Source organism: Pristis pectinata, chromosome 33 (assembly GCF_009764475.1).
Source record: "Pristis pectinata isolate sPriPec2 chromosome 33, sPriPec2.1.pri, whole genome shotgun sequence".
Classification (NCBI taxonomy): domain Eukaryota; kingdom Metazoa; phylum Chordata; class Chondrichthyes; order Rhinopristiformes; family Pristidae; genus Pristis; species Pristis pectinata.
The window spans coordinates 13,398,721-13,417,557 of NC_067437.1; the positions used below are offsets into that span (position 1 = coordinate 13,398,721).

The 18,837-nt window shown below is 46.0% G+C and overlaps 1 protein-coding gene across 4 annotated transcripts in view; it reads right to left on the minus strand.

Annotated features, from left to right (window-relative positions):
- Positions 1–1,063: 1,063 nt before the first annotated feature.
- Positions 1,064–18,837, minus strand: part of LOC127585475 (myocardin-related transcription factor A-like) — a 165,839-nt gene continuing 148,065 nt past the window's right edge. For all 4 annotated transcript variants that reach the window (XM_052042952.1, XM_052042953.1, XM_052042950.1 and 1 more), the window contains 9 exons: positions 17,028–17,200; positions 14,368–14,493; positions 11,352–11,602; positions 9,666–9,825; positions 7,875–8,927; positions 5,837–5,941; positions 4,717–4,872; positions 2,787–2,844; positions 1,064–1,578 (listed from right to left, as the gene is read on the minus strand). In XM_052042952.1, coding sequence (XP_051898912.1) covers positions 1,388–1,578; positions 2,787–2,844; positions 4,717–4,872; positions 5,837–5,941; positions 7,875–8,927; positions 9,666–9,825; positions 11,352–11,602; positions 14,368–14,493; positions 17,028–17,200 — 2,273 coding nt within the window. In that variant the 3' untranslated portion in view covers positions 1,064–1,387. The remainder of the gene's footprint in view (positions 1,579–2,786; positions 2,845–4,716; positions 4,873–5,836; positions 5,942–7,874; positions 8,928–9,665; positions 9,826–11,351; positions 11,603–14,367; positions 14,494–17,027; positions 17,201–18,837) is intronic.

Genomic DNA, 18,837 nt, shown 5'->3' on the forward strand with positions numbered 1-18,837 from the left:
TGACTCAAGAGACACCAGCTGGCAGTTGAAAGCTAGTTATCAGTACTCAACAGCCCCAGGGTGCAGATCTGGTGTCAATACCATAAAGACAGCACCAGACAGTTGTGACACTTTCCTGGTTAAACTCAGACCTCTCGGTTTCAGTTGTAGGTAAGTGGACAGAATGGAACTTGACTGCCTCAGACGTAGAAAACCTTTGGGGAAAGTCGCAGCTATCCTTGGGGCGTGCTCGAGACAACACTCGCCTGATCCGATCGTCCAACTCAACATCTGGCTGAGAATGAATGGCATGTTAGGGGCATGGTGAAGGCAGTCCAGGGCTAAATTCAACTCCTCTCCTCAGACTAAAGCAAACACTGTCAGGTTGCTGGGCAAGAAATAAACTATTTCACAACAAGCCAAAACGCCGCGGTTACAATCCAAGCCAGTCACAAACACAGGTCTTATTTCCTGATCTTAGAGTGAAACCATGCCAGACGGAGACAAGTGCTCTGGAGACAGACCACAGTAACATTCAGACTTGTCCTTAACGGGCTGGGCTGGTGGGGAGGTATAGTGGCAACTTTCAATCCCTACTCAGTTAATGTACCTTTGGGTTCCTGTTTTAAAAAACTTTTACTTGCCCCAGTCAGTGCAAAGAGACGGCCTTGGCAATGGAGAAACTGAGTGACGTGTGCTGAGAGTGGGAACCCTTTCTCCACAAGGTCCAACCCAGAAGCCATGTGAAGACTATCGATCAAAGGCTCCATTTTGTTCTGGTCAACTTTTTAATAAAGTCCATCCTCTGATTTGGACTCTAATCCAGGTGTGGTTCCCCCAGCAGCAGTGGTTGGGCTCAGAGGTACAGCCATGAGCTCCAGCCCGTAGTTGCCCGTGACTCTGATGCTTCGCAAAAGGATGTGCATTCCTGAGTCGTGTGCAGATCCTGCTCAGTTAAAGTGACAGCGAAGAACCACACTCGAGGACACTCACCCTGATTCAGCATCAGCGCACGGAAGTTCCACATTGACCAAGAGGCTCCGCGGAGGATCGCCCTCAACGTTTTGGCTGTTGACGTTAATCCCAGTGTAAATGCAAGTCGTGACCATCTAGGAAGTCAGTAGAGAAGACACTGGGGGTCACAGAGCTCAAAGGAGCAAGACCCACAGAGGAACCACCCATAGTAAGGTCCAGCCACTCCATGTTGTCCAAGTTAGTGTCCGGCAAGGTCCAGGGTCAGGCTGGTGCTGTCGGTGGTGAAGGTGCATGTCTGAAGTGTCCATGGGAGAGTGTGGATGTTCTAGTATACTGGAGCTGCTCAGCATTTGGTTGTGTAGATCATCGATGAGCGAGAGAGGCTGAGTGCCATCGTGGTCTACTGACAACAACGGGACACCGGTTGTGCTTACTAGAAAGTCCTCGAGCCGGCTCTCTGGTTACTGGGCTGACTGTCGGCGATGGGCTCCAGCAACAACTGCGGGGATGGTGGCTCCACTTTGAGAGCAGTCAGCGGTGGAGACACGGCAAGCGTGGGCGAGACGCTCTGCGGAGATGGCGTGTTTAAAGAGGCAGTAATGTCCTTGGCATTGACGGAAATTTCTGTAAATGAAGGCAAAGAAAATAAGCAAAAGCTTTGATCATTTCTCTTTTGCATTAACCTAGTCTTGGTTCAACACACTGAGATCCAGTTGGGAACCTTTCAATCTCCCGATGCACTACTTGACTAGATGAAGGGTTAAACCGCGTTTAACCCAATACCTAGAGTCAGAGTAATACAGCGTGGAAGCAAGTCCTTTGGCCCAATTCGTCCATGGTGCCCATCACCATCAGGATTCATACCTTCTGAACTGTATTGATCATTAATTCCCTCCACCTATCCTAACCCAAGGCACTGCAGACAATTATAAACAACCCGGCCCCACCTCCCCCCAACCTGCGCCATTGAATTTGATTATAACCCTTATCACACCTCCTCATCAACCCACCCATCCCCTCACCACCAGGTGCTTGTGAACATCTTAAAGGGTTTGCCTACATTAAACCCTGAAAGGTGGCTGGGGACTGACAGCACATTTGAAGAGCAGGCGCTAGAGATACGATCAATGTTAGTCACCTAGGGTTTCAGTGTGACTAAGATCTAAACAGTTACGCACGGTCTCTCCTGAATGCGGACTGAGAGTGGAGTTCAGCACCTCGGGTCCCACGAGAATTCAGGCTCTTCAGCATCAAACATGGATGTTTGGGGTGGGTGCCGATGTCAATGGAATGGTGCAACAGGATAGGAGGGAAGGAAAGTTAAGAGAAAATATAGCAGGTGGTCCCAAGTAAGAATCACGCTCGGTCAGTGCTATGTCAAGAACAAGGAGACAGAGCTGGAGGGCTAGAAACAAGCACTACAGCCTACCAGCTGCATGCCAACAAACTAGTATCTACAAATCCCATTTGCCAGCACTTGGTTGGTGGCCTGCTCTGCCTTGGCCATTCAAGTGTTTGTCTCGACACTTAAACGTTGGGAGTACCTGCCTTCACCATCCACTCAGGCACTGTGTTCCAGATTCCAATCACCCTCTGGGTGATCCTCAGATCCCCTTTAAACCTCTTAGCCCTTACCCCAAACCTATGCCCTCTAGTTTTAGGCACCTCTGCTAGGGGGAGAACTTTCCTATCCACTTTACAAATGCCCCTCAATTCTGTACACCTCTATCAGGTCTTAACTCAGAGACTCACAGTCAACATTGTTGGTTGGGCAGTCTGACGAAAACAATCTTAACCCAGCAAAAGAAAATATTTTGCCATCGTCATCTTACCTCCGCTTTCAATGAGGATATCAAACAAATCATCCATCTCTTGGCTTCTGGAGTTTTCCTGAAAACAGTAAAACAACAGTGTGACCACCAGGCACAAACCAAGACTGAAAAGAAGAACAAATTCATGTAGCAATGAGCTGAGGTGTTCAGGTTCCCAAGCCAGCTCTGCAGCAGCCCAAACCTTCCTGACATCATTGGGTCAGATCAGCCTGGTCACTTGCTGAGAGTCATAGAGCATGGACACAGGACCACACCAATCTGCATCCACACCAATCAACCACCACCCATTAACAATGGGACTGAATCACAGCTTAAAAGGCATAACACTCCCAGTGGGGACTGTGCCGATTGGGACAAATTCTCTGGGGATGTGGCTAAGGCCACAGAACTTTCTTGCTTCACGGCAAGATGGAGGCAGTGGGGAGGTGTTGGAGACGACATGACATGTCAAGGAGAAGGGGAAATAAGGTGATCCATCAAGCTGGAGATGGTGCATGGAATGTGATTGGGGTAGAGCACATTGGCATGGTTCTCCAACTTTGTTGTTGGAGAATGCTGAAGAAACCAAGGCATTTTCTATTCCCATTCCCTCCTATCACCTCCTCCTGGAAGCCCACCTAGAAACAAGGAAGATACCATCTAACCTGATCCCTTGACATCTTCCCCAAGGAGCCTAGATCAAGTGCAGGGAATCATCAGCACCAACTAAATCCCATCACTAAGTGATTATGCTCCAAAACACTTCCCTGTCAGGCAATAAACCTCAGGAATTGCTGTGGTAAGGTCTTGGTTGACTTTTCATTACCTTAATCACTTGGACTGGGTTCACAATGAGAAAGCTAGCTCACAACCCAGTGAACCAACAGGAACACCTTTTAGGACAAGCCAAACTTCAAGAAAGAATCCTGGAAACCTCACAGGAATTAACAGTCTATATGCAGAGCATGCTCAAAGTTTGGAATCCATACCTTGAATAGGTCAATCCATCTGGGGCAACTCCAACCCCCTGGTTCGATTTTCCTCACTGCTAGAGGTGAAAAGTATTGAAGGAACTCAGCCACTGGTGAGCGTTGCTCACTCTCTGAATGTGGCTCAACACTCTTTGAACATTCAGCTGGTTACCATGTAGGCTGATTTTCCAATTCTTCCCCAGGATCCTGCAATTTTCCCCCCTTCATGTCCATGTCCAATTCCCTTTTGCAAGCTACTTTTGAATCTGCTATTCATTCAGGGAGCTCACTCTTATTCATACCAACCGTGGTTGAAAGTAATCATATTCTCTACCAGTTATCTGTACCTTCATCAGCAGAAACAGCTCCTCCATTCTTAGGGCATTAACCCCTCCATCACCTGCAACACTTCTGCTCCATGCAGTATAAACACAACTTTGCCCATCTTCCCCTGTAGCCAATTCCTCTCACATCTGTAAATATTCTAGATTAGCTCTGATTTTGGTGGCAGTTGGAAGTGATGGGTGGGGTTCGCGTGGTTTGATGGTTGGGGGCAATGGTTATCTGGCAGCAGCAACAGTTTCTGCCTGCCATCCACAGCCCATAGGAAAGGGAACAGCTTTGCTACCCAGTTGATTAATAGTGACTGTTGAACAGCCTTCTTTTTAACTCTGGTACTCTCAAACAAGTTTTCAAAGAAAATGAATGTTTTTTTTAAAAACATCTCCAGTGTCCTCTCAGATTATTCAATTCCTAGGCTTTACAAACACTCAGGAAATTTGACAACCCCATAAGGAAAGAGTCAAATGTTACAGAGTGGTGAGGGAGCAGATTTAGAGAGGAGCAATTGGGATGAGGGAAAAAAATACCCATCACCATCTATCCCCCTCCACCACTGCCTACAGGCCCCTCACAATCAGTGGGTGGGTTTTTGCTTCTTGTCACAATTCTAAAATGTCTGAAGTGATTCACTAACTCACCTTGTGTGGGGAGCTGGATCCATTATTCACCCTAGTCTGTAATGAGTTCTCGGTCGCATTGTTTACAAAGAATGGCTGCAGGTTTTGAGGTGTCAAGGCGTATGACAGCACAGCACCGGATGTCCCAGTGATCAGCTGCAGACCCACCTTCTGGTCCTACATTTAAAATATAATAAGGGTCAGATACCACCTGCAGAAACCGCGACACAGCCACAAAGCAGGTAACTCAGACTCATGCAACGAGGCTTTTAGTAAATGAAACTTCGCCTTCCCAAATGCCAAACACTGTAACAATGTACAGGATGCAATTTGGAAAAGATCAAGTAGGTACTCAGAGTAGAAGTGGCAAAGTTGTTTCCCATGGTAGGGGAGTCTAGTACAAGAGGGCACAACTTCAAGATTGAAGGGCGCCTATTCAGAACAAAGATGAGGAGAAATTTCTTTAGTCAGAGAGTGGTGAATCTGTGGAATTTGTTGCCACGGGTGACTGCAGAGGCAAAGTCATTGGGTGTGTTTAAGGCAGAGATTGATAGGTATCTGAGTAGCCAGAGCATCAAAGGTTATGGTGAGAAGGCGGGGGAGTGAGGCTAAATGGGAGAATGGATCAGCTCATGATAGAATGGCAGAGCAGACCTGATGCGCCGAATGGCTGACTTCTGCTCCTTTGTCTTATGGTATTCCTTATATATAATACACACAAGTTTCCCATATCTGTAGCCTCCCCCAGTAAGGAGAGAAAGGGCCGCACTACCGCCTGCAATTTCCAGTCCAAATCACACACCATTCTGATTCGGAAATTTATTGCTGGTTTTCCCACGGTCATTGTTTCTAAACTCTGGAGCTCTCCCCCAACAGCACCATGGAACACCTTCACTGGAAGTACAGTAGTGGCTCAAGGGGGCTCACCTCTGCCTCCTCAAGGGCATTTACGGATGGGCAATAAATACTGGCCTTGCCAGTAATGTCCAGATCCTTAAAAGTAATGAAAACCTAACACAGACCTTCGGCAAACTAAGGGATATTCCAGACTGTATCGGAGCCCACTTTGCAGCCCCACCTTCTCTGCATCCTGGCTAAAAGGTGGAGGATTAGCTCCACATCACAAATACAAAGTGTGTACCTTCTTTCCTGTCTGGGTCATCGTTCCTGTTTGTGGCTGCTGCTTTGACTGAGTGGTGGGTGTTGTCAGCTGTGCCTGTTCCTGGGAGGGGGGAGACATCACTGCCTGAGAGCAAGAGAGAAATCTGGTAACTGTAGGAAAGTTGTATTAGCAGCAGGGCTGTGTACAACACCCTGAAGTAGGACTTTAATAGTTTCAACAGGCTCAGAATTCCCAACTTTATATGTCACTTGGCTGTAGGTGTCATTCTGGCTCCACTTTACAAACATGGCCTTCACTCCAGCAGCAGAGAACGTTGCAGTGTCAGAAACATCACTTAAATGGGTCTTCAATGATGTCTCCAGAAACATGGAGACACAAGAGGCCGCTACCTGGTGGGTTTTCATATTCACCTGCCCAGGGAATTGCTGCAATGTCCTTTCCCTGCACTGCCATCTCCACACTCTCCCATTTCCTGTCCAGATGTTGCCTTTCAGCAGCAGCACCGCTTCCACAGGTTCACCCTGACACCAATCCCACCTCTCTGAACTGCTACCAGCACATCCAACGTCATATACTGGTTGAGCAGAAACTTCATCCAACTACATATATCGGGAAGGCAGAACTCAGTCTTTGGTCCCCCCAGTCACTGATTCCTCCTCACTGTCAACTGCCTAAAACAGAACCAGTATGTTCACAACTTTCATGGCACAAATGACCCCAAGTAGAGCTTCAGACCACACCTTTTCCAACACTAAGATTGCCTCTTTCCACTTCAGTGACACTGTTCAACTTCACCCTTGCTCCCGACTTAACCAACCCGATGTACCCCAGACTAGCCTCTCTCCATCCCTCCCAAACACTGGATATAAGATTCTCCAAAGTTCTGCCTTAACCTGCACCACTGGATGTTGTAATGATAGGCTTGTCTTCAAACACTCTCACCCTCCCAATGCATAATTTGCCCCTGGGTTAAAATCCTCCCCAACATACACTCGTCCTTCCAATTCTGCCCTTGCCATCTGTTTAAATTAGTCCACCATTGTTAGCCTGTGGCTTCAGCTGCCGAAACTTCAAGCTTCAGAATTTCGTCCCAAAATCCATTCTTCTTTCCTCTATTCAAACCCCTCCTTTAGACTTTTAATTACGTTAAAGACCCGACAAGTTTAAGTTACACGGCAGTAGTGAACAGGTCCCATGTTTAAGAGTGTGAAAGTGTTCCTTTCAATGGGAACATTAGTTCTATTCCCTGGACAAAGGTGTAATATACCCTGGATACAGTGGTTCCACAATCACTAATTATTGCTGGAATATTTTACAACTTTTATTCTTCATATCAAACTAACGTCCGTTTTAAGGGAGCTGCTTAAATGCAATCTAGCTATTTCTGAATCAAATCTGTACAAATCCACTCATCAAATCAAACACTAATCACAGTATAAACTGTTGCACTGCATTCCCACCATCAGGGCATTAGTTCGGTACTGCACTCTGCTGGCAGAAAGCAGAACTTGCATCAACAATTTGGCCTCCAACAGTGAGAGAAGTCAATGCCACTTGAGAATTTACAACACAGAAAGAGATTGAGTATCCCAATTTATGCTCCACATGAACTCCCTCCCACCTTGCTTCATTTCTCACTCAGCATCTTGTTCCGTCCCTTTATCCCTCCTGGTTGTATCTGGTTTACCTTCATACTTGTCTCAACCAGTCCCATGGTAGTGACTCTCTGTGGGTTGAGGAGCTTCTCCCAAAGACCTTACCTTCCAATTAATGCTCCCCAGTTTAGGTTCCCTGCACCCTACCCAACTTGCTGGTAATTTTTCAGACCTTTGTCAGGTTGCAGGCAATAAAACCCTGTTCAAACAAATCTAGAATTCTCACATCAGTGAAATGAGCCCCCGGTACCTACAGGGTTTCCATTCAACAAGCGCTGGGTGCTTCAAGGTCACAATGAGCACCAGCAGTCATCATTAACCTCAGAAGCCGTGTGAAAGAAGGTGCCCCTCAGATCCCTGTTAGATCTTTCCCCTCTCACATTAAACCCATCATTGAGTACCTGTGTTGCTGGTTGATCCTTGGTGGTGCTCACGGGGGGAGATGCACTGTCCACGTCTGTCCTTTGTGGAGTCATGGTGAGGAGGATGTGAGTGCCGGCTCCGTTAGTCAGCAAGCTGGGGCTCTGTGCCTGCGTGATTGTCCTCAGTATGCCCGTGGTAAGCCGGTTTGGCTGTGATGGGCTCAGCAGGATGGTCGGTGCCGGCGTGGGTGGCTGGCAGCTGCTCCCCCCGCCCTCCTGCTTCACCATCACCGTCTTGATTGGCACCGGGTTGGGCCCGGGAGTGCCGGGGTTTGCCCTCGGGGGCTCCGCTTGGCCGGGGAGCGGGCTGGATGGGTCGGGCTTGCCGGAGAGGGTGCAGCTGGGTGGCGGGTTCTCTTGCTTGACGGCGATGGTTTTCCGGGAGCTGGGCGGGGTGGGGAGCTGGCTGGGGGCGGGGGCGTTGGCGGACTGCTGCTGCTGCGTGCGCTTTTCCTGGTCCAGCTGGAGGCGCAGAGCTTCGACCAGCTGCTGCTTCTGCCTCAGCATCCTGGTTAGCTCCTCGATCTGCTTGTCCTTCTCCTGCAGCATCAGGTCCTTGATGGCGGCCTGCGAGTCCTTGCCTGCCTCTCGGCCCCCGCCGCGGCGGACGATGGTGCTGGGCACCAGGGCGGTGCTGGCAGTCACGCCGTTGGGGCAGGGCGGCTCCTCCTTGCACGCCGAGTGCAGGGGTGGAGACTGGGGGGGCTCGGCTGGCACCTCGGGCACGCTGCCGTCCTCCATGCTCTGCACCGAGCGGTCGGAGGGGGCGGGCGAGACCGGAGGGGTAGGGGTGGTGGCGATCACTGCCGCTGGGGCGCCAGCGGAGCGGGCAGTGAAGGCCACCACCACCTCAGCGGGCTTGGAGGCGAGCGGGACGGTCTTGGTGACGGCGGCCGCCGGGGCAGGGGCTGTGGCGAGGGTCCCTCCCCCCCGCACCTGCTCCTGGTAGTTCTTCAGCCGCTCAATCAGGTCGGTTTTAGTTCCCGACACCGGCAGCGCCCGCAGCTTCAGCTCCTGCTTCAGCTCAGCCACCTGTGGACAGACAGGAAGATGTGTCACCGTCATAGACCGGGGGGGAGGCGGGAGCGGTCACACCAGGGGCAGGGGCATCAGAGACCCCAGGGACCCGGAGGAGAGGGAAGCACAGCTGTCAGAGATCCCTGGGGGAAGGGGGACCGGGGGGTGGGAGCACACCTGTCAGAGGTCCCGACCTGTCACAAACCCAGAGGACTGGCTCCACCCATCAGAATAACAGCAGCAGCCAACTGTACATAGTCATCATCACATTACAGTCTGCAGACATTTGCTATGTCCTTAGATACCAGTTGGGGTACTGGAGTGGGGGTAAATTGACCAGGAAATCAGACTAGAAACAACTACCCTGCTCCATTGCATTTTCCACACCCACTGATGAGGCACTGAGCAGCACTCTGCTGAATGCTGTAAACCCACTACATAGGTTCTAGGGTTTTCAATTGCTCACTGGGTGATACCAAGCCAAGCAACTCAGAATCTGAAGACGCAACCTCAGTTCAATGTTTTGCTGCCAGCAGATAGATCAGCCTCAGTGCCCATGTGAGGAATTATTTAGCCAAGGTACCACAAAATCATGGGAAAGGGCAAAATGCATCCCAGTGCAAATTAGCATACAAGAGGAAAAACCCAAAATTCAATAAAAAGGGAGATGATTCCTACAGAGGGGTGCCTGCTACAAACTCGGACCAGTGGCTCATAAGCAAGATGTACGTGGAACGTTAGAATGCAACTCACCTTCAGATCATCAAGGTTTGAGGGCAGAGACGCTGGCGGTTTGATGACGGCTGTGCAGCTATTCTGCCGTGGCAGACCCCCCGAACCTGATGATGATGTGCTGTTGGTCAGAGGCCTTACTGGTGTAGAACCACTGCTGGTTTGATGCTCATTGTTCTGTCTGAAAAGTAGTACAAAAAACCACTCATTAAAAGGTAAGGCAACCTATTATAAAATATCTCCCAGTGACATTGTGAGCAACGGAGTCAGTCATATAGCACAGAAGCAGGCCCTTTGATCCACCAAGTCCCTGCCATTCATCATTTACACCAATCCCATTTTATTCTCCCCACTTTCCCTTCAACTCCCCCCAGATATGACCAAGCTACACACTGGGGGCAATTTACAGCAGCCAATTAACCTACCGATCTGCACTTCTTTGGGAAATAGGGGGAAACCGAAGCCTCTGACAAAGGACATGGTCACAGGGAGCAAGCTTCCCAGACAGCAAGCTTCCCAGACAGCACTAGAGGTCAGGACTGAACCCAAGTCACTGGAGCTGTACTAGTTGCACCACTGTGCCACCTTCAGATTTATAAAAGGTACAGAAATGAGCCGTTCAACCCAAGTGGTCAACACTGGTATTTAGATCTGTACTGGTCATTACAAAATGTTTGGATGAGGGGAATGATACATTCGGAAAATCTTCTGTAACAAACTGAACTTCTAGGTCAGATAAAGTTAACAATTTGGGACTGTAAGTGATTGACAGATACACCTCGGACAATATATCCAGCAGTACCACACCAGACTCCTGCAAGCAGCAACTCTGTCACGTTTTGGAGGGGAAAGAAAATACAAGGAAAAGGAAAAAATAAAAATTCACTGTGGCCTCATTTTGGTCACTGTTTAAAAATGGGAACACAAAGAATGTAGAAACAACATGCAAGAAACTCTGGTGCAAGATGGGCCATCACACTGGAGGAATCAGTACTTGTACAGTATATAGTAACTTGTATTAAATGCCTGTGTAGGGAAGTGCGCAAAAGATCACTCCAAAAAGTAAAGGATGGTTTTCAGAAGACACAATGATGCTGGCATGATCACCAGCCATGAGACCATTACATCACTGACACATGACACTTCCAGTAACTGAGGGATGTCTTCTCACTGGTCACTCACACTTGCGGCCCTTTCTCAAGACCATCAGTAACTGTGTTAACATTAACGAGCTGGGGACTTGGCGAGGGAACAGAACAGAGGTTAAACCAATAATTCCATTTGTGATCAGCCTCTCCCCCACCTGGTATCCTCCTCTCTCCCAAAGGCTCTGACTGTTGTTGCATTAGGCTGTCAAGTTGTATTTCGCTGTCCAGTAAGAGCTGATGTACTGTCTGACAGACGTCCTCATCCTGTCCACTTTCCAAGAGGGGTAACAACATAGCAACCAGAGGCAAGAACCCAGACTCTCTCCCTCCCCTCCACAGGGTAGGGGGCACGAGCTTCAACTAATGCTCTGGAAAGGCAACCGGCCCAGTATGGACAGAGAACAACTAGTGGAATCACGCTGCCCTCAAACGGCTCAAAGCTGCATCCGATGCACAAAACTTCTGGACACCCTTCAGAGCGCTGCAGATACCAGAAACCATAAATAAACTGCAGCACTGGAATATTTGTGCAAACACTGCGTACAGGCTGGGTACTTACTTTGGTGGTGCAGGGAGGATGGTCTGATAGTTGTAATGTTGCTGCTGCTGACACAGGATCTGGAGCTGCAGAAAGAGCTGCTGCTGCTGGAGTAGTTTGGAATAGGCAGTGTCCAGAGGCAGCGTGGCCTTCTCCAGTTTCTGGTCTGGAGGCATGTATTGGTGGTACTTCAGCTTCTTCACCCGGGACTTTGGCTCCTTCAGCTTCTTGTTCCGCTGGTTCTTGTCACGTGCCAGTTTGGGCTGACTTTGCTGAATCAGGAAATTCAAACTGAGTGACCCACATACACTCGAGGAGGACGTTAAGTTTGTATAGTACAATGGATTGTATCAATATACTACATATTAATGACCAGAACTGCAGCTTCAACCCAAGCCCAGAGTTGAACGAACAAAAGGAGCTATGCTAGGAACATTACTGGACCCATAACAGGAATGATTACTCAAGTTAAAAATTTCTTTTGGACTATTTTTTGATGGTATTACCCTTTGCAGATAATTAATTTATATAAACGGATTAATCCTTTCAATGCAAATTGACGAAGGTCAGTTCTGTAAATGAACAGACAAGCAATGTGACTGCTGTAACAGGCAGCAATACTTTCACATTAAACTAAGGAAAGATTTTTCAAATACACACCCCACCCCATCACTTTGGGATTATTTACTTTGATCCCACTTATCCTCTTGCCAATGTACATCCATCTCAAAAGATGCTGACAGTGGCAACAACACCATTTCCCAACTTGATGGGTTAGCCCAAAGATTGACAGTGACCTTGAAAGCCAAGCAGATCCCGTCAGCGTTCGAAATCCACGAGTTGCAGCTTCTAAGAGGGATTGCTGGACAGCTTACCTCCCGGAAACTCTGGCTGATCTTTTCCCACTCCACCAGGCCTGGATTTGCAGCATCTGCTCTATAAACGTGGCCAGGAAATTCATTAAAGGACCCCTGCTAAAAACTAAGTATGACAAGCAGCTCACGTCTGAACCCATTATTTACTGCCCTGATGACGAAGGGAGTGGTTGAGGATAGGATCAATTTCATAATTTACCAACTAATTTTTTGGTGACAATGATCATCTCACAGGGGTAATGTGGTCTTCCAAACAGATTTGTTGAAATAACTCTACAAAGCTGCTTCCAGATACGCAAATCTCTGACATTCCAGCACACTTGGTACTTTGGTGCAGGATTGGTGGATTTTCCAGACTATTGGATGCTACTCCTGTAAGTGCTATCTTTAAATTAATATTTAGATGTTGCACTGCATTATAATAAATTATCCAAAGAACCCAGTGAGTTTTAAGGGAGCACAAGAACCAGGGCCACGGTGAGTTTCAGGGGACATGACAAACATCAGCTGGTGAACCAGATGCTGAACTATTTGGATTTCCAAATAGTTGAGAACAGATTATCGGAGTTTTACTGTAGTTTAATGAGTTTATCTGAGTTTATTTCAACGAACAGCCGAGTACACAGATCAAGTAGGGTTTTAGCCAAGATCAGCTAACACAGCTCACACTGGAGACCGAAGCAGGGTCGTTCTGGTGTGTATAATTCACTTAAACAGAAGAGACCAGAGAAATGCTGGGACCCCAAAATACAAGGATAGAAAACATTGTTTTCAGCCTAGACAAGAAGAGAAAATTAATACTCTGGGTGTATATTCTCAATTAGTTTGTTACCAGAAAAAGCAGGAAATCCCATTGATAAATAAAACCTGAAACACAAGGCAGTGGTAAAATGCCAGACAGAAAAGCTGAACCCTGTCCCCTTCTAAAGCCATAAAAGCCTCTCTTATGATGAGAAGTTTATAAACATGCTAAATAGCAAGATGGACAGAAATGAGAAAGGAAAGTATACTCCTTTTTTTTTTACAAAATGCTTGTAATGTGGAGATGGACTCCGTGTCCATATATAGTGGGTGAATAAAAAAAACTCCGAACACAATCAAATGGAAGTTTGGCATCAGAATCAGCTAGGTGCAGGAGAAGGACAGCGTTCATGTCTGAACAGCTAAAGCTTTCAGACATGGTAGTGACTCAGGTGTGCCACTAACACAACTCATTTACACCACTTTAACTGCTGGCAAGCAGGTGCTATCCATTGAGACCTTCTGATACCTTTTCTATTAAACTGCCTCGAATTAAAGATCTGAAAAAACACCAGCCAATTTGCCTCAGAATAAAAGAGAGAAATTCCCCACTGATGTACACTCAGAAGCCAATTCTTTCTAATCTATGAGACTGATCAAAACTGGCAACTGCCAACCTTCTGCCACCAATGATGAATGCATCATTGTGATGTAGCTCAGATTTATCAGGAAAACATTGAACAACGAAACTTAGTTCTTAAACACAGGATTCCACCCAGTTCAAGTGCAGATGTTTTGAAGCTGCGTGGTGTGTTGTCAAAAAACATAACTGTCCATCATGTACTGATGCGTTGAATAAATGATTTAGAGTGAGGTATATTTAGAAATTAAAACTTTACCAATTAGCTAACCATATTTTCTCATGTTGGAATGAGTAAAAAACACATGGTACTTTGGATTCCTCAGATGTTTATATTGAGTGCCAAGTCAACTGAGACTGAGGTTTCAGGTTCAATGCAATGCCTAGAGAATTAACACTGCTCAAGCAGATAAGTGCAGTAGAATTGACCACAGTGATGCTGGGCATAGGAAGGGACAATTCTTCCAGCTGTTCAGCGTCCAGAAATGAGATTGTGTGAGGGAAGCACAGACCAGGATCAGACCAAACTTCTGTGAATAAATGAATAGCTTGCCAAAAACAGTTCCACAAAAGGAGACAACAGTGACAGGAAAGGAGAATGGGAAACTGGCAAGGAAACAAAGTAAATGGGAGTAATTTGAACCACACAACTTCATGTAAATAATTCAACAGCTGATCAATCAACTAAATTCCAAAAATTCAACATTTCTGACCACATATTTTGTTATGATGCAAAATGTGATCACATGACCCACTGTATAAACATTTAAGAGTTGCTTACTTTAATGAGTGTTGGCGCAGGTTTAGCAGCTGGAGATGGCACACCATTTGCCAATTTTGCAATCTGTTGCTCAGACACTGGCTTGAACTTGTTCAATTCTGTTCCAGTTGGCAAGGATACAACATACTGCAACAGAACAAGGGGGCCATTAAATAAAGAGTAACAAATATCATTTCCCAATCGAGTTCAGGGAGGAAATGGGAAATACAACAAAAGTAGTCTAAGTACAGAGGAATACCAAGAGATTTTACAGAGTCAGTGTGGTACAGGACAGAAACAGGCCCTTTGGTCCACCACCACATTCAGGGCAAACTTGTACCTCATCTTCCTGCATCTGAGAAATAAATTATTGCATTTTAGGTTCTCTGACCTGACCACCCAACAAGATTTCCTTCTCAGGAACAAATGATATTAGGGCTCCTTCTAATGTGGTGAGAAAGTAGCAATGCAGATTGTTTGTGCCTCCAATTTAACGACTTCACTTACAGAAAACCACTGATGTTACAGGTGAGATTGGCAGAACACAGAGACTATGGCACCCTTATAGCACAGCTCAGTCTGGCAGCAGCAATGTGGCACTGATGTTATTAAAAAAGGGTTGACGTGTTAAGATATTTTGCAGAGGTTTACATTGGCTCTGGCTTAGACTTTGCAGAGACTTAAGAATATTTACTAAAACTACAGGAGCAATGTGATAATATTTTTCTGTGCTGGTACATGCTACCAAGACTTGAATGTGGGTGTTAATCCACTCTGGTTTACCAGTAGCCAAATATTCTTATTCAGTTGTGATCTAGGACCTTGAGGATTGAGTCACATGCAATTCTTATTAAGACAGTTCTAGAATAACTTGGGGCTGGTGGGGGGGGGGGGGGGGGAATGGAGAGAACAGCTGACTGATTGCTCTTTTCAGCCTTTCAAATGTTGTATGACAGATGGAGACAGGAAAGGAGGTACCAATGAAATCAAATTGCAAAATAAGCAATCCTGCAAACTGCAGAATATTGCTGCATGGTCCATCGATCTGTAGAAAGGGCAGTGCACTGTGAAATGGAGGACGAGATTCCACATTTGCAGAAGGGCATAACAAAGTCATTTAGCTGGCTCAGTAATGTGCCGTCCACTAAGCAACAATTATGTTGCACACAATGACTACTGAGGAGTGATCAGGAGATGCATCTATTTCTACACTCACAATGAGTGCTAGGAACCATACCCAGTACTAATGCTCTCAGTCAGGGAAAGCAAAAGTTACAAACAGACTTTCATTGTTACTCTGTTCAACCACTAACTCAGGATCAGATTTATTATACTGACATATGTGAAATTTGTTGTTTTACAGCAGCAGTGTAGTGCAAAGACAAAATCCATAAGTTACAAAAATATTCAGCTATCCTGAGGTTTTCTTTGCAAAGTGATAATGAATTAAGGACCTGCTTTTTCAAAGAGGAATTAGACGATGCATGAACTTTTTTCAATTATGACCATCACAATTAGAAGAGGATATTTGAACTTATCAGTCCAACGGAGGTCTAATTAAAGTAGAAATAAATGCCTTGCTCACGAGCTCAGCTTGTCCCAAAGCACCTTGAAACTATTGAAGTATTTTTGAAATTGTACTGTAGAAGCCAAATATGTGCACAGTAAGGTCCAAAGCAGCAGTGACTAGGCAATTTGCTTTAATAATGGTAGACTGACAAATATGGGAAAGTGGACACAGGTGAGAACACCTTTCTCTTTGAAATAACTCCATCTGACTAGGTAGACATACCTTAGTTTAACATCCCATCCAAAAGGCATGGATTTCCAGTCAATTCAAGTCTCTGGATTTTAACTTCCAGAACCTTCTGGCTCAAAAAAGACGTGCGAACACTGAGCCAGTCTAGGCTAGATTTAAATTCAGATGCAAGGGGCCAAACACTTTCTTGTACCCAGACGTTCCTATTTTCTAAAAGGTGGCCAGTGTTAACATGGTTTTCATACAATCCAGAAAAAGGTCCACAGATTCTGATCACACAATGCAAGCATTGCTACTTGTGTGTACAGCAAGACCAAATATATAAGGCAGAAGTTCAGATATTAAGAAAATTCCTCACTGTTGTTTGCATCACATCTCCAAGGTTATTTTCATTGCTGTCAATATATTGCTCACTATTGGTGGGTATTCCACAACGTAAAGCCTCGTAATGCTTTTGTCTTGACAGTAGTGCAGACCTACTTTGTGGGTCTCCACCAAATGCCATCAGAAATGCCTGTTCCAAGATCTGACTGGGTTAGGAGAGTGCCAACAGGCTCCAGCCAAGAAGCAGAAGGGGAGCAATCTTTGCCATCACACTGTCTGGGTCCAGGCTGTTGCATCACCAGCTGCCACAGCTGAATAGTTCACCAATATTCAATGCAGTCAAGAGTGGCCACTTTAAGGTGTGGGGTTGATTTATCCAGAAAGGGGAGAATGATGTCTCCGTGCCATTGGTTGTATGGGGTGGGGTGGGTGAAAAAACAAAGTGAAAGCAGCTTAGGACTTAGAGCTTCCACCATTCACATCTTGTTGCAGTTTCTGTCTGGAAAGGTCACACTTTTTATGAAGGAAGGAACTTCTTTTAAAAAAAACTCACTATGAAACTAAATTCAGAGGTTGGTTGTAAGTGAAAGGGCCAAACCTGGGTTGGAGAAGTGGGGAGGGGATGGTGCTGATCAACAGATCTTGCTTCTGTGGGGGATGGCAATGACCCTAGTGACTCCTGACTTCCTGGCTGCTCTGGTGAAAGGGCATCACTGCTGTCTTCGTCAAACGATGAGTTGTCTGCCAATGCAGAGTACGGCACATGATTATCTGCAAGAGGAATTGTAATGACACGCATTAGCAAGTTGGCAGAGAGATTAACTGAATTTCATTAGGGATGCTTTCATTGCAACTGGGTGACCAGCTCCTGCTCCAATCTGCGTGATCCAAAAAACAAAATAACGTGTTTGGTTATGCAACCGAACCATCCCGATTAAAACAAAAGCACCGGTTAACGTGACAAAGAATAATTTAACCTTCCCTACATCAGCTTCGTAATGGTTCAGGAACTGGCACTCTCATGCAATTCTCTTTAATAATGTTTTCCATTGATTTACCAACACCTTATTTTATGCTCTATGTTTTGCATCTACCTGAAGCTGTTCTACTACTCTCAGTACAAACAGAAGGGTTATCCAGGGCAAGGAGGCTTGATTTTCCTGCACACTGCAGCACCAGACTTTCTCACTTGCAAAGAACTTACCGTGATACAAGCAGCTGCCATTCAATCCATCTGGTCCATGTCAACTCCTGACAGTGAAATCCTTTCATCCCCATTCCTCGTTTCCTTATTTCTCTGTACCCTTATAACTTATTCTCTCACATGTCCATCAACTCTCTTTTGATCCTTTTTGCCACTTACTTACACTAAAATGTAACTCACAACATCCAGTTAACCTACCAGCACATCTTTGGAAGGAAACCAGAGCAAATAGCAGAAACCTGTACGGTCACAATGAGGATGAGCAAACTCTACAGGGGCAATACCCAAGGTCAGGATCAAACCTGGACCTCTGAAGCTATGAGGCAATTCACTGCATTCAGATCAATGCACATTCAGAACACAAAAGTGGTGATCAAGAAAAAAAATCAGCTGGTCAATCAAACTTACAATACACCATATCATAATGCGTGCATCATGACCAGCTAATTCCTACACTTACTCTCTAACCACACCCAAGTAATTACCAAAAGTAGAAACCACAATGTAAAGGCTTCATGTAAAACACCAAAGGGAACTCTAAAGGGAAGACTAGTTTTCTAATGTCACATTAAACTGAATGTGCAATTATATTTGACCTCAAAAAATCAACAAAACCAAGTGCACTTTTGAATGCGATCTAAATATTGAAGTGTACAGGACTTGGATACAAGATCTTCACCGCCAACAAATATTTCATAAAGTTCTCCTCATGCAAAAGTTAGCAACCTTTCCAATAAAAATCAGTTCAACTGAATTTTCTTTTGCTTTCAGTTGTCTCTATGTTTTACAACAATAGCATGCTCTTAGCACTTTATAGGAGCAATCAAACAAAATTTAACAAAGTCACACTGGATATCAGAGATGTGGGTTTTATGAATCTTAAAGGAGAGGGATGTAGAGGCCAGAGTTCCACAGCTTAGGCTTTAGGCAAATAGAGGATTCACCACACTGCAGAGCTCGCTCAAAGATTCTCACTGGCATCTGTTAATTAAGTCTGCGTACACAATCTGCGCTGGCTGAAAACTTGCAGCCAGGTAGAATGTCAGCGAGTAATTTTAATTCCCCTTCCCATACTGAGCCATCTGTCCTCAGCCACCTCCACTGCTAGGGTGAGGCCAAATGCAAACTAGAGGAACAGCACCTGATATTCCACCTGGGTAGTCTACAACCAGAAGGCATGAACATTGAATTCTCCAAATTCAGG